This window comes from Staurois parvus, unplaced genomic scaffold, assembly GCF_062004578.1.
Source record: "Staurois parvus isolate SC_StPar_1 unplaced genomic scaffold, SC_StPar_1.0 ptg000137l, whole genome shotgun sequence".
Classification (NCBI taxonomy): domain Eukaryota; kingdom Metazoa; phylum Chordata; class Amphibia; order Anura; family Ranidae; genus Staurois; species Staurois parvus.
Window position 1 is genome coordinate 2,881,508 of NW_028317933.1, and position 21,998 is coordinate 2,903,505.

A 21,998-nucleotide genomic window follows, 5' to 3' on the forward strand; every position below is an offset into this window, starting at 1 on the left:
TTCCAGAGAATGGGGGAAGCTTTGGAAAAATCCTGGAGAGAAGCATGGGAGGAGAAAACAAGGGAGCTAGAGAGCAGGAGGTCTTGCGAGGAGCAGAGAGTACGGTTTGGGTGATATTTAGAGATAAGATCGTTGATGTAATTTGGGGCAGAGTTATAAATGGCTTTATACGTTATTGTTAATGTTTTGAATTTTATCCTTTGGGCAATGGGAAGCCAGTGGAGGGATTGGCAGAGAGGAGTGGCTGATACAGAACGGTTAGTAAGGTGGATGAGTCTGGCAGCAGTGTTTATGATAGACTGAAGAGGGGATAGCCTGCGATTAGGTAGGCCAATGAGGAGGGAGTTAACAATAGTCAAGGTGAGATATAACCAGGGAGTGAATAAGTTGCTTAGTGGTTTCCGAGGTTAGGAACGGGCGTATCTTGGAGATGTTGCAGAGGTGACGTTACAAGATTTGGACAGTGATTTGATTTGGGGCTGAAAGGACAGATGGGAGTCTAGGATTACACCTAGCACCCTGGCATGAGGGGAGGGAATGATGATTGTGTTACTGATCTTGATGGAGAAGTCAGGGAAGGGGGCACGGGCTGGGGGGGAATACTAAGAGCTCAGTTTTGGAAAGATTGATTTTGAGGAAGTGGCGTGACATCCATGTCGATATATGTCGCTTAGTAGGTTAGTAATGCAAGAGGAGACTGAAGGGGTGAGGTGAGGGGTAGAAAGATAATTTGTGTGTCATCAGCATAGAGATGGTACTTAAAGCCATGGGAGTTTATCAAGTGACCAAGGGAGGAGGTGTAGATGGAGAAGAGAAGGGGTCCAAGGACAAAACCTTGAGGGACCCCTACAGAAAGAGGGAGTGAAGAGGAGGAGGCAGCGTTATAGGTAACACTGAAGGAGCACTGCGATAGGAGACCAGGAGAGAGCGGAGTCTCTGAGACCAAGAGAGTGGAGTTTTTTTTGAGGAGTAGGGGATGGTCAACCGTATCAAAAGCCGCAGAGAGGTCAAGTAGTAAGAGCATGGAGTAGTGGCCATTGGTTTTAGCTGTTAGTAGATCATTGACAATAGCTAAAGACCTCAGATTAGCACATCAACAGTGCTTAGAGAACTTCGTGTAATGGGTTTCCATGGCCAAGCAGTTGCATCCAAGCCTTACATCAACAATTGCAGTGCAAATCATCGGATGCAGTGGTGTAAAGCATGCCACCGCTGGACTCTAGAGCAGTGGAGACATGTTCTCTGGAGTGACGAATTGCATTTCTCTCTCTGGCAATCCGATGGACGTGTCTGGGTTTGACAGTTGCCAGGAGAATGGTACTTGCCTGACTGCATTGTGCCAAGTGTAAAGTTTGGTGGAGGGGGGATTATGGTGTGGGGTTGTTTTTCAGGGGTTGGGCTTTGCTCCTTAGTTCCAGTGAAGGGAACTCTTAAGGCGTCAGTATACCAAGACATTTTGGACAATTTTTCATGCTCCCAATTTTGAGGTTACAGTTTGGGGATGGCCCCTTCCTGTTCCAACATGACTGCTCACCACTGCACAAAGCGCAAGGTCCGTAAAGACATGGATGAGCGAGTTTGGGGTGGAGGAAGTTGAATGGCCAGCACAGATTCATGACCTCAATGCGATAGAACACCTTTGGGATAAATTAGAGCAGAGACTGCGAGCCAGGCCTTCTTGTCCAACATCAGTGCCTGACCTCACAAATGTGCATCTGGAAGAAAAGTCAAAATTTCCCATAGACACCCTCCTAAACCTTGTGCACAGCCTTCCCAGAAGAGTTGAAGCTGTTAAAAGGTGGGCCAACTCAATATTTAACCCTACAGACTAAGACTGGGATGCCATTAAACTTCATGTGCGTGTACAGGCAGACATCTCAATACTTTTGGCAAGTGTGTGTGTGTGTATTTTAATCAGAGTATAAGTCAATTAAACTCCTGGGATATTGATCTGGTCAGTTAAGTAGCAGAGGGGGTTGTTAATCAGTTTCAGTTGCTTTGATGTTAATGAAATTTAACAGGTGCACTAGATGGGCAACAATGAGATGACTCCCCCCCCCTTCCCCCCCAGAGTAGGAATGGTTTTACAGGTGGAGGACACAGTTGTTTTCCTATTCATCTTTCCTGACTGTTTTCCACTAGTTTTGCATTTGGCTAGGATCAGTGTCACTACTGGTAGCATGAGGCCATACCTGGACCCTACAGAGGTTGCACAGGCAGTCCAACTCCTCCAGGATGGCACATCAATACATGCCATTGCCAGAAGGTTTGCTGTCTCTCCCAGCACAGTCTCAAGAGCATGGAGGAGATTCCAGGAGACAGGCAGATACTCTAGGAGAGCTGGACAGGGCTGTAGAAGGTCCTTAACCCATCAGCAGGACCGGAGGAACAGGATGAGCACTGCCAGATCCCTACAAAATGACCTCCAGCAAACCACTGGTGTGAATGTCTCTGACCAAACAATCGGAAACAGACTTCATGAGGGTGGCCTGAGGACATTGGGCCCTCTAATGGGCCCTGAGCTTACTGGCCGGCACCATAGAGCTCGAATGGCATTTGCCATTGAACACCAGAATCGGCAGGTCCGCCACTGGCACCCTGTGCTTTTCACAGATGAGAGCAGGTTCACCCTGAGCACGTGACAGACCTGAGAGGGTGTGGAGAATGTTATGCTGCCTATAACATCGTTCAGCATGACCGTTTTGGTGGTGGGTCAGTGATGGTTTGGGGAGGCATATCCATTTAGGGATGCACAGACCTCTACAGGCTAGACAATGGCACCTTGACTGCCATTAGGTATCAGAATGAAATCCTTGGATCCATTGTCAGACTCTACGCTGGTGCAGTGGGTCCTGGGTTCCTCCTGGTGCATGAAAATGCCCGGCCTCATGTGCACCAGAGTATGCAGCAGTTCCTGGAGGATGAAGGAATTGATACCATTGAATGGCCTCCATGCTCTCCTGACCTAAATCCAATAGAACACCTCTGGGATATCATGTTTGGGTCCATCCGACGCTGCCAGGTTGCACCCCAGACTGTCCAGGAGCTCAGTGATGCCCTGGTCCAGATCTGGGAGGAAATGCCCCAGAACACCATCTGTTGTCTCATTAGGAGCCTGCCCTGATGTTGTCAGGCATGTATACAAGCACGTGGGGGCCATACAAACTACGGAGTACCATTTTGAGTTGCTGAAATGAAATTTTCAGCAAAATGGACTAGCCTGCTGCATAATTTTTTCACTTTCATTTTTGGGGTGTCTTTGAAGTCAGTCCTCTGTAGGTTGATAATTTTCATTTCCATCAAACAATGGGGCATCCTTACATTCCTAACACATTACCCAGTCCATATCAGTATAGATATCCAGCTTGATATTTTTTGCAGTGCATGCTTGCACATTATGGTAAGTGCTCTTGTCTGGCCTCCAGGTTCCTCTTGAACTTGCCTGAGCTCAGGGCTAACCCAAACCCTCCATCTGTGTTCCTATCCATTGAAAGTATCTTTACTGACCACTGAGACACTCTTACTTGACAGGGTAACATTAGGTGTGTGGAGTTTGTCCTCAAAGTTAGTAAAATTTAGATTATAGGGAGGAATAAAAATGGCAAGCTAAATTTCATATTCTGACTTTGGGGTGCCTGCACTAGCTGCTGGTGAGTGAGAATGGACAGATGAAGCCATCTCTTCTGTATTAGGCGTTTACCAGCACTAAGTGACTGCGAAAGGCTTTTACACAGCCTCCAAGTTGGTACATGGGTCATTGTGTTGCAGGAGGCAGAGTCGGGAATTCTGTCACTCTTGCTAGGGTTCATTTGGGAGAAAATCACCAATCCTACTTATGTCCTTGGATTGTATGAGGAAACTGATGCAAACATGGGGAGAATGTAGACCCTCCATGTATATAGTAAATATCCTAGGGGAGATTCTAACCAAGGATCCAGAACTGCAAGTCAAAATCGTGTCCCCTTAGCCACAATATATGTACTTAAACTAGTTGTATTTAAAGCAAAACTAAACTCATTAAATCCTAGAAGGTAAAGTCTTTTTGAAAAGTAAAAAAAAAACTCTTCTGTCCTTTTTTTTTTTTTTTTTTTTCTGTCAATGTTTTATATTGTTAATGCTGCACAGTGCATGTGCAGTGTATACTGTTGGCACATTCAAAACATCTGTAAGATTCCGAGTATGTAGCTAGGTGCCACGGATGATGTAACTCCTGTGCAAATACATAGGAATTACACAATCAGTGGCCAAAAAAGAGTGATTCTGGATGTGGAAGACCCGGTAGTGGAAATGATAGAGGATGGGCACGGTGTGGCAGCTGCAAACCTGGACCTGCCAGTAATGGAGAAAAGCATTCTTGTAGGTAAGCGTGCCAAAATGTGCAAGAGCTTGCACATTATGGAAAGAGCTTCACCCAATGCAGCGGATCTAAGTTCTTGTTCTTAAAAATACATTTAGTGATATATTTATTTTCTATTTCCACCATTTCAGTCTACTATATCAGTTTTTAGTAGTGTGTTTAACAGCATGTTTTTTGTTTTGTTTTTTTTTTCCCCCACTTGAGACTGTTGGATCTCTGTGCTGATTTTCTAGATCTGCGATGATTTTCTAGACCTGTTCACCTGCTGTGCCCATTATAAGGGGCTCCCACTGCTGTTTTTCTTTTTTCTTAATTTATTGAGAATGTAAGAGAAGGAGCTGAAATACACAGTGAGTAGGAACAAACAAAAACTCCAAGACTGGACAGGGACAAAATCCAGAAATAGGGCAGACAGATCTTTCCATACCCAGGATAATGACTCGGCCAACATTCTCCACTTATAACCAAAATATCAGTTTTGCATGATTATGGGACACAACTGCATTATGCGGTTAACGAAAACTTCTTTGTTTCCCTGGTGCATGCTTTAGTAGACCGGCAGTGTAATTACTCAGTGATTCTAATCCCAGGAGGACAAGTGTGTCCCAGCATAGGAAAGATCTCTAGCCTTTTCTGTATGGCCTTTAGGCAAGTGATGAAACAATGAGATGAAGGATGCAGAGCATTAATAGAATGTCCGTTTCTGCAGGCAGGAATTCCTGTCTGGATATGTGCTGCAAGGCTTAAACGGTTCAAGTGCACTTACCATTAATGAGAACAGGAGATGTTGTGTTCTTTGAAGAGAAAGTAAATAATCTCTAATAAGAATAAAAATAATAGGAATAAAAATACTGTGTATAAACCTCAAAGAAGAGAAAGACAGACTGATGTGAAATTTGCTATCTGGACTCTAAACGCAAGCATTATTGATTTCCTGTGAGTACAATATAGTGGTTTGTTTTCTCCACCAATTGTAATATAATAAAGCAATTCTAGGAAAATGTGTCTGCCATTGCCAAAATGATTCTGAAAATTCTAGTTGTCTGCCATGCCAGTCCAACGTCTCCAATACTTTATAAGTTACCGAGGGGCCATTCACACTAAAGCAATGTGTTAATGTGTATTGTGTTTGGGCGGCATGTTCAGAATGGATGGGCTGCTAATGCACCACAACGGATGAAAAACATTTTTTAGAAATCTGGGGTTTGTATATCTCCTGTGTCCGTAGAATTCAGACTGGGACTCATTTGATCAAACACGAAAAAGAGAAGTCCTCTGTTCTTAGTTTTGCATGGCAATACATCTAGTGAAGTGGCAAATGCTTTGATATTATTCGCATTGATAAATGAGTGGAAAACCAAACCATCTAAGAACAGTCTGGTAGAACAGTAACCGTTTAGAAAAGGATTACTTTGTATAGCTCCTGGCGCTTCATCCACGCATACCATATGCATTATCTATCCTAAAATAAACCATTTTGAAGAGGAAAGTTTGTTTTAAAATGAATTCAGCTTTATTTAAATAGATGGCATTTTCCTTTCTGACGTGGGAAGATATGTTCCCGGATAATGGCCATCAAAAGCATAGTGCATGCACTGCAACCGGTTAAAGGAAAAGTACAGGCAAAGCTTGTTAGACTGTACTTCTCTTGTGGATCACAGGAGTGCAGTTCGTTCTGCACTCCTGTGACCTATTTTCAGCTGACCGGCTAAAGTGCGCTGTTGACTGAGGTCACTCAGCTGGTCCAGGCTGGGGAAAGATCCTGATTTTAACCACTTGCCTACTGTGACAGCATGAGAAAATGACTGCCGATAACCAGCAAGTGAATTTACATGGTGATCAGCTGTGATTGAACACAGCTAATCACATGGTAAAAGGTCACTGTGATTGGCCCTTTACCGTGTCATGTGATCAGTTGTGTCCAAAGGACACAGTGATCACAGAGGGCTCCGGGTGCGCACCGTGGGGGGGCACTTTCTGGGAGGACGTCATATGACGCCTGTAGCAATTGTACATACAAATATGGATGTGAACGTCCATTTTGCTAAAGATTCTCTATCTTGTGTCATTCTCACTCCGGCAGGGAACAGATGTGGCATCGGATCAATGCTTTATCCACCTTGGAAAGTATGATTTAAAAAAAAAAAAATTATCTTTTAAGTATCTGATACACTATATTGCCAAAAGTATTGGGACACCCTTCCAAATCATTGGATTCAGGCTTGGATGCAGCTGCTCGGCCACGGAAACCCATTCCATGAAGCTCTCTATGCACTGTTGTGCTAATCTGAAGGCCACACAAAGTTTGGAGGGCTTTAGCTATTGACTCTGCAGACAGTTGGCAACTTCTGTGCGCTTCAGCATGCCCTGACCCCCGCTCTGTCATTTTACGTGGCCTACCACTTGGTGGCTGAGTTGCTGTTATTCCCACTTTGTTATAATCCCACTAACAGTTGACCGTGGAATATTTAGTAGCAAGGAAATTTTACGGATAGACCTATTGCACAGCTGACAACCTATCATGGTACCACGCTTGAATTCACTGAGCTCCTGAGAGCGACCCATTATTTCAAAACCATAACAGGCTTACACTGCAATGTGGACCATCTGGATCTCTTCCTTGGGTTCGTTGTGCTTCCGTTCTAATAAATCCTGAGTAATCTTCTTATTATACCCCTTATTTTTTTTTTTTTCTGTCTCTCTCCTTCTTTGCCTGTTCTCATGTTCTGTTTCTTATTCTCTGCCTGTGCCTTGGTTAAAATAATCCAGAATAGGTGTAGAGCACAGACATGAACTGATACTTTGCTCTTATTTGGCAGAAAATAAACTTAAAAACCTTAGGTGGTATTGTGTATTTCTGCAGGGTTGCAAACAGTACTTGGGTTGTACCCATGATTTACTATATAATCGGGTGTTTGTAAGTCCAGACTACAGGTGTAAACCCTCAATACCACATTGGATGATATGTTTGTTCCTTTTATACTTTGATCCCAAAGAAGTCATTGGTGCATGGAATGTCTTTCTTTTGTGTAACTGCAGAATTAATACATTTTTATTCTATAAAAAGGAGCACAGCCAATCTTTTGAGAAGACTTTCATTCAGGCATAGCTGTAGTGTACCTAATCTCCTTTTGATGGTCGTTTGGTAACTCCTTTTTCTGCAGAAACGGTAATAAAACCTCCTGCGCTTGGGTGCAGTGCTAAGAATGTGTTCCGTCTGACTGGCTAGTAGGTCTTGCTGCTCTCTCAGGACTGTGTGCATCCTCACATAACTGAAATAGACCGCAAAAGAAAAGAACGTACCAACCTAGTGCATTACCAAAAAAACCTAATTATTTAACATGTATAAAAGATGTAATCTACTGACAAACACATGACATGCTTTGGCATATAATAAGATGCAGACGTGACCACCTCTAGGTCCACAGTACCCAGCCAGTGGTGTGGGAAGTCTCCGAAGCATCCTAAAGCTTGCGCTTTTTGAGTGACGGACCCTCTTCTTCAGAGCCAGAGGAGGTGGGAGCTGAAAAACAAGCTGCTCTGCTGTGCTGTCTTATTAGCTATCCAACAGTTCTTTGGGAATTCCCTGGTCATGTACTGTTTGTACTTATTTGTGTATGCCAAGGGAAAACAGTTTAAAGTGTCCAAAAACCACTATAGTGTCCTTTTGGTTGTAACATAATGCTTCACATAGTCGAGAAATACTTGAAAGTCCTAGTTTACAAAAATTTTGGGCAATAGATTGAAAGTAGCAATATTGCCGCAACAGCAAACACTTTTCTGCTTTACTTTTTTTATTTGCAGACAGGAGCCGATAGCAAACCAAATTCGCCATTGTCATCAGGTGTTGCGTGCTGTTCAGAAGCTGGCCAAGGATTCTACCAACATAGCTCGTGAAACCTGGGAAGTTCTGCTACTCTTCCTGCTGCAGATAAATGACACATTGTTGGCTGCTCCAACAGTCACAGGTTAGTGATAGTAGACAGATCGTTCTGCTCTTCAATGTCCAACAGTAAACCTTAACCCTGCAATATTAAAGTGGAATTTTAGCAAAACATTTTTTAAAAAGGCAGGAATTTTAATGCAGAAGTGACTTGCTTTTTCTGCATTAAAGTTACCTACCTACCTGCGCAGGCGCAGCTCACTGTACAAATTCGGCAGGGTCAAATCTGACTGAGGTCCCACACCCGTGCAGGAGTGATGTAATTTCTGCCTGGCCAATTAAAGCGGCTGGCGATTGAGACCTAGAAGTCAGCGGCCTGGCGGAGAGCTGTGGGACCCTGGATCCAAGGCGAGTATAGTTCTGCTTTAAGTTAAGAATGTTCTCTTGATGACATACAAGGCAGAAGGGGTTCTATAGACAATGCTAATTTACTGTACACCCAAGAGATTTGCATTCAAGTTGACACTGTAGGAGTCTGCTAAAACTTGCTGACAGATATTAAAGTACATGTAGAACCTCCTGTCTGACAGTCTAAACAAGCCCCAAATCCAGTTATTCATGATGCACACACCTTACCAAGTATACACAAAACTTTCTTTACTTTCCTCGATTGAGACAAATCCTTCATTTGTGTTTTGCATTCTCCCCCTTCTAGACACTGCAGCTCACAGAGGGAAGTGCTTTGCTGTCAGTCAAAAAAGCAGTAGGCAGGGCTATCTTGATTGACAAGCTTTAATTGTATGAATCAACAATGACAATGCAGGTAGGCAGAACCCCTGTATCATGCTTATCCCACTTTAGGTCAAGCTGGTACACCCTACTTGAGGGCGACAACACTGCTATATATTCTGAAGCAGTGCTGCAGCCTTGTCGACAGGCATTAGAGAAAACTGTACATTCATATGCAGTTACAATTAAGCCATAGTTCATCTTTGGGAGTATAAAAAATACAGTGAGCGCCCCAATGGTCAGCAGCTGAACATTCAAGGAAAACAAATAAAAGTCCCAAAAATATATATAAAGAAAATGCAGCGCTGTGTGATGTTACTATATTGCGGGCAGATATAAATAATGAACCCAAAGGAAATGAATAAATTAATAAATAAATCAATCAAATAAATCACAGTCCAGTAATGGTGCTCGCTGATTCCCAGTGCAAAAGTTAGAAATGCGCACTAACCAGAAACGTATTAATAATACGCATGTGCATATGATATCATGGAGATTCCCCTCTCTTTACTGGTCTGGTAATGGGCAGGAGCTGGAGATAGTAGAGATGAAGCGCCTTCGTGTGGCGAAATGGAGCTCCAGCAGGTCACAGAGATCCTTACAGAAGTGTGTGAAGTGGAAAATTCCTCCTCTCAAAGGCTGGTGCAGGGATCAATCTGGGTCTGCAGAAGCTGAAAAGGCTCATAGCAGAAGACACAGGAAAGAACCCATAGTGTAGTAGGTTGATGAAAATGATTTTATTCAAGAAAAACAGGAGTGTTCAGAAAAAACTCACAATGGTGCCAAGTTTAATCAAATAACTGACCCTTTAAGATTAAATATGGCCGCCGGGCCTCCACGTGGCACCGGCGACGTAGTGTCAATGGCGTCCTGGGCTCCACCTGCCCGCAATATAGTAACATCACACAGCGCTGCATTTTCTTTATATACATAGTTCATTTTTAACTATATTAAATAAAACCCAAAGTCCATAAACTTAAGTGTCAAAAATCCTTTCGGAGAAAGTTTTGGTTATAATTTTCTGGTTGCCTTTTGTATAGGTAATTTTTCTAGTCAAGTCACCAAAGTGGATTTTACTAACACCTGGTAATCATACTTTGTTAGCAGGTGAGCTGACTCCAATATTTGATACTGTACTGTATATTGACAGTAAGCTCATATGACTGTGTGTATCAGATTGTGGTTGCAGAAAAGGATGATAAAATTTTGTTAGCTAAGCTTAAAAAATTAACCCGATACGTTTAGGGGCTTTAGTCACCATAAGGACATAACATGCTTGCCATTTATATCATACATAGCAAGTAACTTGTTTTTATTTTCTATTCTCTTAGGAGGCATAGCAGAGAATTTGGCTGACAAATTAATTGGGGTTCTTTTTGAAGTCTGGTTCCTGGCATGTACACGCTGCTTCCCAACACCACCCTACTGGAAGACTGCCAAAGAAATGGTGGCTAATTGGAGACACCACCCTGCTGTGGTTGAGCAGTGGAGTAAAGCAATTTGTGCACTAACATCTAGGTAAAAGTCTGCTTTCAGCAGTGTCATATGCATTTGAAAGAATATTAAAAACGTTCAACTAGTAAAAACAACATGACTGTGTTCTGTAAAACTGTTAAAGTGGAACTTCATCCAAAAAGTTTGTTTTTCTTATGGATTAGTTCCTCTGTTGGGGTTTTATTGCTTGATTGTAGGAAGGTGAGCACCACACTTGTTTAACAAACCAAAAAAGGTTTGTTGGTCCCAAACTTTATTCAAAACAGACAATGGGGTTGGTTTACTAAAGGTAAATATACTGTGCTCTTCAAGTGCTGTTGCTCTAGATCTGAGGGGAAGCTCTGCTGATTTCTATCATCCAAAAAAGCAACTACACTTGCAGTGCACAATATATTTGCCTTTTGGAAATTAACCCCATTGTGTTTTTTGAGGTTCTATTAGGACCTCTTATCAGAGCTATGATTGAACAGATAGGACCTAAATTAGGATTGTAAATATGAGCTCTGCTTAGCAGTTAAAGTAGGTATAAATTCTCGACCATGTAAAATCATAATAGTAGTAGCATAAAAAAAAAATCTAAATACACACTGGGGTAGATTTACTACAACTGGTGCACCCAGAATCTATTGCAGCTGTGCATGGTAGCCAATCAGCTTCTAACTTGTTCCGTTAAATTTTGGCAATACAACCTGGAAGCTGATTGGTTTCTAGGCAGAGATTAGCCTGATTTTGCACTCTCCAGCTTTAATAAATAAACCCCATTGTGTATTAGGTAATGTGTTTATACTATTATAGTTCTTCCCCCTACAGTCTCCTTATATAGTGCCCCAAGGACCCATGTATGGCCCTTGTACTCTAGAGAGCTGTGATCCAATCTAAAACAGTGTTCCAGCCCTCCACCTCTCCATCCTTTTGGGTTTTTATTGAAGTCTGTGACCTATTTTCTTAGACATTTCCCTTTCTTCCTTTACTTGTGACCACGATAACATAAGTGTTAAACATTCTGTTTCCCTCTGGAAAGAGCTCATTAAGAGTTGGTGGCAAGATTATCTGGAGCAGTCAGTCCAGAAAAGGGAGGAAATGTAAAGTTGTGGTTATAACCGTACCAGGACAGACAGTATAGGGAAAGTTCCCAAGCAGGAACCCCACAGTAAAAACTCCGCAACAAAATCGAACCCTTCTGCATTCTACCCAGATATATTGGCTTCGGAAACGGCTTTGTTGGTCAGGAACCTAAAATCCCTCTGAAAAGTACTAGACTTCATTTACGGAAGTGTATACAGGAAGAGCTGTCTGTACATCTTTTGTTGCTCAGCAGCAAGCCGGCTTTACTGTTTCATATACAGTATGAGGATCAAAGTGCCTGAGTGGTTTGGTTTGCTTTAGGGTACTAGAACCGTTGTGACTGTTAACTCATACGCTCTGATCAATGAGGTCTGATGTGCAGGATTTGCTTTTTAAAGCAGAAGTTTTGCGGATATTTCATCATAACCCCAGAACTAACTTATCCCAGGAAGGGAAGGGAGAGACAGTGGTTTAGGAACACTGCTCCTTTTACAAGAAGCAAAAAGAGGAAAGCAGCCGACAATTATTTTGTTGATTGATGCACAAAAAGCTTTTGATAGGGTAGATTGGGGATTTATGATAAATATACTAGAGGTTTAGGAATAGGGGCCAAAATGGTAAGGTGGATAAAAGAGCTTTATACTGGCCCTTCAGCTGCAGTTAAGGTTAATGGGTCCCTATCAGGGACCTTTTAAAATTTATAATGGCACTAGACAGGGATACTCATTTATCCCCGTTGCTATTTGTCTTATCCTTGGAACCATTTTTGGTGTTGGTAAGAGAGAGTTCAGATATTTCAGGAATTAAGATAGAAGTAGAACATAAGGTAGCAGTGTATGCAGATGATTTGCTGTTTTACATTGTGAACCCTAGACTGACGTTGCTTAATTTAATGGGATTACTGAAGCGCTATGGAGAGCTGTCTAACCTGAAAAAAACCCTCAAAATCTGAGATCTTAAATATTAACTCTTCAAAGGTTGAGATGCAGACTCTGCAAGAAGATTTTCCATTTACTTGGAGGGAGAAGGAACTAGGCTATCTGGGGATAAAGCTAACCCCCTCAATAAAGAACTTATATCAAGCCAACTATATTCCTTTAATGAATGAAATGAAAGATGAGTTGAGAAGTTGGGTCTCGTGGATTGGGCATATAAACCTGGTTAAGATGGTGAAAGTCCCAAAAATCCTGTATAAATTCCAAATGCTCCCAATATTTCTACCAGGATCTTATTTTAGGATAATAAAATTGATACTGAGGTTTATATGGGCTAATAAGAAACCAAGAATTAAGTATGAAGTTTTATGAAACAACAAAGAAAGGAGGACTAAGTCTGCCAAATATGAGGAAATATGTCGGTGATATTATCACAGGTGGTAGACTGGACACACAACTCACAAGAAACAAATTGGGTTAAAATGGAAGGTATATTCTGTAATACACAACTAGAGAGGATTATTTGGATTTCACGAAAGGTCCAGGTTATAGATGAAAATAGTAGTATACTTACACAGGAGGTGTTGAAAATATGGGATGGGTTGCACAAGTCAATTGGATCGAAGTACAATTCACTGTTGATGCCCCTGGTGGGTACAGAGTTTTTTTCCCACCAGGGAAAGATATTTCTGGGAAATGGTTTAAAGATAGTAGTGCACGGGCCATAGTAGATAAGGGGAAGTTGTGCACTTTTCAAGAGTTAAAGGGCAAAAAAGATTTATTTTTTACAGTGGATGAATTGAGATATTGTCAGTTGGGACATTTTGTCTCAACACTCCCCCAACCACTGAGGATTCCGGAGGACATGTTTCCATTTGAAAAAATTTTGAGTGCCAAGATAGTAGTAAAGTAACCTTTAGGATATATAAGATCCTTATTGAGCAGATGGGATCTGACCTCCGGCATTCTTAGAGAAATGGGAAAGAGAATTGGGTACAAAAATGAACGGGTAACAGAAGAATAAAATGTTTAAGTTAATGCAAGGGGTGATGAATAGGAATACAGTCGAAATGAATTATAAATGTTTAACCAGATAGTATTTCACGCCGAGTGTGGCACATAGACCACAAGCAGAAATGTCACCAAGATGTTGGAGGGGATGTGGGGCGAGGGGGACAATGGCACATATATGGTGTGATTGCCCAAAAATACAGGTGTTCTGGCAAAATTATAATTCAATATATACAGGTGATTTTGGGGATAACTGTTCAGAAAGGTCCATGGGTATGTCTATTTTATAGGTCAGAGATGTCAGTGAAACCATATAAAAGTATATTATATCATCTAATTAGCGCGGCAAAAGGTCTAATCCCTACATTTTGGCAAGTACAGGACCCTCCAACAATGAGAGATTGGATGGACAGGATTGAGTATATAAATAGGATGGAGGAGCTATATCATCTAGAGGAAGATAAAAATGGATAAATTTAGAAAGGCTTTGAGTAGGTGGTATGATTTTAAGACATCGGGAAAATATCTTGACGTGATGGGGGCCCCGGTAGCAGAGTTGGAGAATAAAACTGGATAGTGGAAAAGTAATTTAAAGTGGACGGGGTAATTTAATGGGGGGGGGGGGGTGGAGAAGTGATTTGGAATGTATGTATTTTTGATAAATGATATAGTTGATTCATGTGTAGAAATAAAATGTAATAAAAGATATAATAAAGTAAAAACCCCAGAACTAACACATTTAATGTACCCCTTCATTCTCATCATTTTTATAATACTTTTGTAGGCCTTACCCTTTTTAGATTTTATCCAGCAACATACTTTGTATTTATAACCTTTCTGTCATATACTTGAGCAGCTTTATTGGTCATACAGCCTTGAAGAAGGGAACCTGGTATTGTATTTTTGTGAGCATTTCTTCTGGACTTCAGTTATTGTCCTCTCTACATAGAGCAGTGATCTTGCCTACACCTATCAGTTATATTTGCCATTACTGGATGAGATTCTACTGCAGATTTCTTCCCCGTTTTTAGACCGGGACAGGATCACTTTATTTTGGGCTTCTTTGCTTTATTTTTCCAGGTTGCTGCGATTCACATATGGGCCTTCATTTCCTCCTTTTAAAGTTCCTGAGGAAGATGCAAGTTTGATTCCTTCTGAAATGGATAATGAATGTGTAACACAAACCTGGTTTCGGTTTCTTCACATGCTCAGGTAAGTACTAAAGGGTAAGGAATCTTTTACTGACATTCAAAAAGAATTCAAGGAACAGAACGCCTTCTTTTTCTATTATCTACAAATTAGATATGGCATTGCAACACAGATGGGTCCACAAAATACTACCATCCATCCATAAGCTAGAGACACCTCCTATTGCTGACCATAGGAAATGGATCTCTACCTATTGCTCCACTCTATTGCATGCCAAAACCAAGCGACTAATTACTATTAGATAACTTGCCTTCTGTCCAGGAAGGGATGTGGAAATAAATATTGGGCCTGGCACATTCTTGCTGGTAAATCCTCTAAAGGTGAATTAATTTAAACACCTGTACTATGTATATTACACTCCCATATAGATTGGATAAGTTTGGCAAAATGAGATACACCTGTTTTAAATGCCAAACACTCCATATGATTTGGGATTCCCTAAGGGGAGAATCTTTTGGACTGAAGTTACTCATTTCTTAGCTGATTGTTGTCTTTTGAGTCATTTTGATGACTTTGATATGCATAACTCAAAAAAATTGCTTCTCTGCCACTTTTTTTTTTTTTCTCCTTTTTTATGACAAAAAATATAGCCTTAAAGTGGCTGTAAAGGCATAGGGGGTTTTTTTTTATTCATTCTCTGCATTAAGGTAAAAAAACCTTCCCCCCAAATACTTATCCTAGTCCTGTTTGAATCTACCACGGTGCTCTAGAGCCACAGCCTCCTCACAAGACTTGGGGGCAGCCATTGGCTCCTGCTGCTGTTAATCAAATCCTGTGAGGAGGTAGCGAAGGGTGGGTCCAAGCGCGCGCGCATGTGTACACAGATGCGATTAGCCCAGCTTGAGATCAAGCCCCCATAGCGTGCAACTTACTTTCGGGGCACTTAGAAAGGAGTAGCCAAGAGCATCAGCAGAGGACCCCAGAAGCGGAAAAAGGGAACTGCTCTGTGGAATACCATTGTACAGAGCAGATAAGTATAATATGTTTAATATTTTTGGACAAATAAAAATGAAACTTTACAATCACTTTAAACTTGAAAAATCCAGGTTTCCCTGATCTAAACAACTGGAAGAGAATTATTTACCTAGCTCCTCCCCCTGTGTTAAACTGACTTATGAAGTTGCCCACAGAAATTTGTCGATCTGTTGGATAGACACTCAACAAGCCAAGACCCCAGATCCATAAGCTTTCACCTTGTATATACTCCCCAGGCTAAAAATATCACAGATTTTTATTTCTAATAAAAGTGAAGAAAAAGTATGATGGCGCAAATTATTTATTATTTTGTAAACTTTAGATATATACTCGAATATGGATAAGGATTATCTGGTTATCTATAACATGGAATTGTAACCAGTTTTGTTACAAAAATGGTGCGATTTGAATGTACTTATTTGTTGTGGCAGTGCGGTACCCTTCCAGGGTCTAAATGAAGATTATAATCCAGGATTGTCAATCAGGCAGGTTGAGGGGCTCCAGGGGGTTTGCATACTGCAAAGGTAACTGGCTTTTCAGTTTTCTCGTTTTCTAAAAATCCGTTTTGGGACCTTGAGCCTGGAGATTTCTAAGAGATGGGGGGGGGATGAACTCTCCGGTCCTGGGTCCAGGTTTGGTAGACCACCAGCACACTGATTGCACAGGTGTGTGCAGGTCTTTTAGTAGTAATCTGACCGTGGTTCTGGGCTCCACCTTGGCAGACAGGAGGTCAGGAGGGCTCCACCTAGGAGAGAGGTGGGATTCAGGGCAGCAAGGGGCTGCTAGCTGTGTGGACAGAGTTGGTGAGCCAACTGTCTATAGAAGACAGACAAGGGCCTGGAGTGTAAGGCCAGAGCAGCAGTGCTGCAAGTGCAAGCCAGAAAGGCCAAATGCTGAATACCCCTAAGTGGGAAACTAATATTGTGGTGAAAGTGAGTGGCTGAGTCCTTTAAAGCTCTACCGTTTATGCTAGTTCTCACAATGTACACTGCTAAATATATACTGAATGGACATCGATTGTGCTTTTTGTGTCAAAACTAATAAAATTTACCTTTTTAATATACTGAATGGTAGACTTAAACCTTGTTTTAACCTGTCACTGCTCCCATGCACCAAGAGGTGTTTACGTTTTTATAGGTAATTTTTTAAAGTGGTTGTAAACTCTGACATGAAATATGAACATAGCATATCTCTCTATACTGTGCATTTGTCTCAATCCAGAGCACAGAGTGTCATTTCTGTCTGTTTACTTATTCTTCTGCTATCTGCATGTTTTCCTGACACCAAGAGGTAAAAAGGTGACAGTGGAGGGAGCTCCAGCACACAGCTTGTGATTGACATCCTCAGTTCTCTTCCTGTGTGAAGGGGGGGTGTGTCCCTTACTCCAGTCAGCTTTCAGAGCTCTCCTTAGTGTAATTTCAGTTCCCTGCCCTCTGCTTTCTGGCAGCTCAGACAAACTATATAAATTTTGGATTTTGAAGAGCTGTAGAGAAGAGTACAGATAAACAGGTACAACATATGTAAGAGGATTTAGTTAATCTCTGTATCACCTGAGGCTATTCATTCTACTAAGTATATGTAAGGATTTTCACTTTAATATATTACAGTAGGACAGGCGATAGCTGTAGCCCATAGAAAGCACACATGTAAATGTTCCTTCAGCAAGTGAAGATGTTTGTTTCACTATAACAGGCAGGAATAGAGACTGAAAGAAATTCATGCTGATTCATTGCAGGTTTAATTCTCCTTCATAAAGTGATTCTGTTGCATCATAACATTTTATCAAAATAAGACCTGTACAGCATTACGGCCCGTTTACACAACCCATGGTGGATTGCTTTTCAGAGGGTGTTTGACAAGCAGTGAAGTGGCATTATGTTGCCTACTCACTACCTGTTTTATCCCCTTGAAACCTGCACCACCGCGCCACAACCATGCGCTTTGCACATGGTTGCCGCACAGCCACATTCACTTGAATGGGGCACATGTTGCACTGCCTGACGAACGCAGCAGGGGAGATAATTTTTGCTGTGCTGCTATGGCAAGCTTAGGAAGGGGACATTGAACCCGTGGTTCAACTGCCTGTTCTTATTGTGAACAGGGCACATAGAGAACAATTGTATTTTTTTGTGCGCTTACTGAATGCATGCAGAAAAACTGAAGTCTCTGCACCATAGTGTGAATGAGCCCTGAAAGTTTTTTGTTTTTTTTTTTCTTCTTTTCTTGTTTTTATATGTTATACTTACCTGCTCTGTGCAATCCAACTCTTCACTGGTGCTCCAGGCCCCTTCCTATTGCCTTGCCTCCACAGCAAGCAGCTTGCTATTGGGGCATCCGAGCAGGCTTGTTCCCGAGCCACTGCTCGGTGTGTCCATTCACACACACAGCTCTGCCCAACCCTGCTGTTTTTTCATTGGCTCACTGGCTGTGATTGCCAGTACAGGGAGCCAATGGCTACCACTGCTGTCTCGGCCAATGAGGAGGGAGAGACCCAGGACAACTGAGGCTCTCTCGTGCATATCATTGGATCGAGATGGGGTTTAGGTAAGTTTTGGGGGGGCCTGAGGCACTGCTGCATACAGAAGGGTTTTTTTTACCTAAATGCAAAAACTGCGTGAAGGTAAAAAAAACCCTTGAGCCTTTACAACCACTTTAAACAGCTGAACACTGTGCGTGTCAGTGATATCCCTGAGCTGTAGTTATGAGGTCTTTCTAGGAAGTTTTATGATGGGATTACACAGTTCTGGTAGATATCTTCAGATGTGACTTATTCTTTCCTAATTTTCAATCATGTTTCTTTTCCAGTAATCCTGTGGATTTGAGCAACCCAAGCATCATAGGCACAACTCCCAAGTTTCAGGAGCAGTTCCTGAATGTGAGTGGAATGCCACAGGAGCTGAACCAGTACTCGTGTCTCAAGCAGCTGCCCCAAATCTTCTTCCGGGCCATGCGGGGGGTCAGCTGCCTTGTGGATGCTTTTCTAGGTAAAGTCATCTTTAAAAGTTTAGAATTCAAGTCTTGGCCATACTGTATATAAATTGATCCTCTAATGTCAGAATAAGTCCGTTCGCGACTTCCATATTTATGAAGCAGTATTGGTATTTTTGCACCAGCTGTAACTCAGTAGAGATAGGAGGAGGAGATAAGTGGCAAGAAGAATGTTCGTATATCAATGCTCATTAATTCCCAGTGTCAATGGAAAGAATGCAAACTAACCAGAAGAGCATTTAAAGTACGCATGTGTGTAAGAAATCCTGGAGATTCCCCTCTCTCCCTCTGGTCAGAAAATGGATATGTGCTGAAATGGATGATAACGCCCTCTTGTGGAAAAGCAAAATCCTGCAGGCCAGGAAGCTCCCAGGATAGGATATTCCTCTTCAATGGAACCAGGGCTGGGATTGAAAACACTCTGTGGCTGTGAAATTGGGAGAGAGACCCCTCACAGAGGACACAGAGAGATACTCATAGTGTAGTATATTACTTCAATTTATTTAAAAAAAAACAAGTGAAAAACATGTAATCAGGTGGCAAGTCAAAGTGACACACTGACCCTCTTAAAATTAAAGATGGCCACCGGGCCTCCACATGGCACCGGCGGCGTAGTGTCAACTACGTCCACAGGCTCCTTCTGACGCGTTTCGTGTGCACGCACTTCTTCTGAGGTAGACCAAGGACCTTTAATTTTAAGAGGGTCGGTGGGTCACTTTCACTTGCCACCTGATTACATGTTTTTTACTTGTTTTTTTTTTAAATACATTTTTTATGCTTGCTGTGTTGAGACATTCCTACCACCAGTGACCATGTCTTAAGCTGGCCATACAGTGTAGATTTTAAGACAAGAATATTCAAAAAGTCGCACAAAATTCTTTGCACAATCAATGAATGGATGAATATTGTTCGAAAAGTGTCTTTTGCTTTTAACATTCGATTTTGAAACAAATGTAATTTCTGAACGATAACCACATACTCTTGCTGAAAATTAATTTGGTCAAGAAGTTTTGCTTCCTGCCCCTTCGAATTTTCCTATCACTGTTGTGGAAAACAAACATCGATTTGACCCCACTACCGATTTAGAAAATCAAACGAATATTCTTGAAACGAAAATTGTCGGAACGAAAAACTATAAGTTTATGGCCAGCTTTAGTTCCAGTTTTGAGGAGTCATAATCCGCAAAATAAAATATTCCACAAACTAAAATTTCACATACATATGTAAAGCTGAAATGGACTAAATACATAAATGGAATACAAATAAGGGAGTAGTTTTACCTGCCAAATGATTTGTAATTCTATTCATCCATTTACAGAACTCTGTTACACAGCACAGGCAGATGGATGATACCACTTAGTCAAGGAGTACAATAAATACCTTCACCCTGCTGATTGGGCAGTGAAGAAACAGCAGTATGCTGATGAGATTATCCCCCAACTCTTTCCTCCTGTCAGTTTGTTACTTGTCTGCATATTTTCATGTAAGGCACCTCCTTTCCCAGTGTCAGTGCTGTTGTATAGGGATTGCAAGAAGCTGATAAACTAACACAGGCCATACGATAAGCAATTTTTTTCCTGCCACAGAAATAAAATAGCTTGATTCCCCCATCAGCACAGTCAGTGTTGATGAGGGAATCCCTCCTGCAGTGCTGTTGTGTTCTGCCATCAGAGAGCCTTCCCTGCTGGCAGAACACAATAATCACTGTCATGCAAAAAATTTGACAGGCTGGTGGTACTGAAGTCGAACTATGAATTCAACTTCAGTACAACCAACCTGCCCGTAGAGGGATCAAATCTGGGCTGGTCCCTGCTGAGCTGTCTGGGATTCAATCCACCTATGGTCAACTTTAGTTATGTTCACGTACTCACACGATTTGCCTTTACCAAGTAAATGTATTGATATATTAAACAGAGGCACCTTGTTTTTTGTCTAGAATGTAACTTTGGATGCCATGTTGGATGAATGACTCCAGTTCCAGTCTGCGAGTATAAAATGCACGTGCAAATTTTAGCATAATTCGGATGTATTTTTAACATCAGGTGGGAGAAGGGATCTCAGGTGATGGATATTGAGGGTGTTTGCTAGGAGGTTCTATTTTTTGGGCACACATAATTATCCAGGATAAAAGTGGTGGTAGGAGTGTCTGCCCTCACACAGGCGTACTCGTACAGGACATGGGTTCTTCAGAAGGGGATCTTACAGCGATCAGGTCATTTGTTCAGCCACCCTGTAAAGCACGGGTGTCAAACTGGCGGCCCTCCAGCTGTTGCCAAACTACAAGTGCCATGAAGAATTACAAGATTGACGGTTACAAGCATGACTCCCAAAGGCAGAGGCATGATGGGACTTGTAGTTTTGCAACAGCTGGAGGGCCGCCAGTTTGACACCCCTGATCTAAAGGCAATTTAAACTATTGCTTTAGAATTGGTGCTAAATATACATTTGAGTTGTGATCGGCAGTTAGTTATTCTCTTCAGCTAATGTTGTGATTCTTCTATTTCCACCACGCTGCACAGCCGGGCAGACACTCATTTCCTGGTACAGAATCACCTCTTTTTGTGTAACTTTTCCATCTTCAGCCTCTGCATTGTAGTTTGATGCAGCTTCATCACCTGTCTGATAAGGGAAGTGAGCCAGGAAAGCTGTAAAATGCACCAAGAATTCATAGTTCTTTTCCTGGCTGTGCAGAGTGGCACATGTACAGTTGCAAGCAAAAGTATGTGAACCCCTTGGGATTATGTGGAGTTTTGCATGAATTGGGCATAAAATGTGCTCTGAACGTCATCTAAGTCACAACAATAGAAGAACACAGTCTGCTGAACATAATACTACACAAACATTAGATGTTGCCATGGTTTAATTGCACATAACATGTAAACATTCACAGTGCAGGGAGGAAAAAGTATGTGAGGCCCTAGCTTAATGACTTCTCCCAGAGCGAATTGGAGCCAGGAGTGAGCCAACCTTGACTCCAATTCGCTCTGGGAGAAGTTTACTATATTTATATAGTAAATATAAACTGATAAATACATTTTCTCATCAGCAGTTAGAGCAGTCTTGTGAATTGTATCAATGTCCAGCAGAGCACTGGTTAAAGCTTGTAGGAGTTTTCATTCTCCTCTCACTGTCCTATGAGACTACAGGAACCCTGGTCTGTCTGGACCAGGGGTAGGCAACCCGCGGCTCTCTAGCTGTTGTGGAACTACATTTCCCTATGAGGCATTGCAACATTACAAAACTGACAGTTACAGCTATGACTTGCGGAGGCATGATGGAACTTGTAGTCCTG

The 21,998-nt window shown here is 41.9% G+C and overlaps 1 protein-coding gene across 9 annotated transcripts in view; it reads left to right on the forward strand.

Moving 5' to 3' along the window:
• Positions 1-21,998, forward strand: part of RALGAPB (Ral GTPase activating protein non-catalytic subunit beta) — a 138,939-nt gene that overhangs the window by 22,640 nt on the left and 94,301 nt on the right. For all 9 annotated transcript variants that reach the window (XM_089673247.1, XM_089673244.1, XM_089673246.1 and 6 more), the window contains exons 4-7: positions 8,162-8,325; positions 10,361-10,547; positions 14,615-14,746; positions 18,524-18,702. In XM_089673247.1, the coding sequence (XP_089529373.1) occupies positions 8,162-8,325; positions 10,361-10,547; positions 14,615-14,746; positions 18,524-18,702 (662 nt within the window). The remainder of the gene's footprint in view (positions 1-8,161; positions 8,326-10,360; positions 10,548-14,614; positions 14,747-18,523; positions 18,703-21,998) is intronic.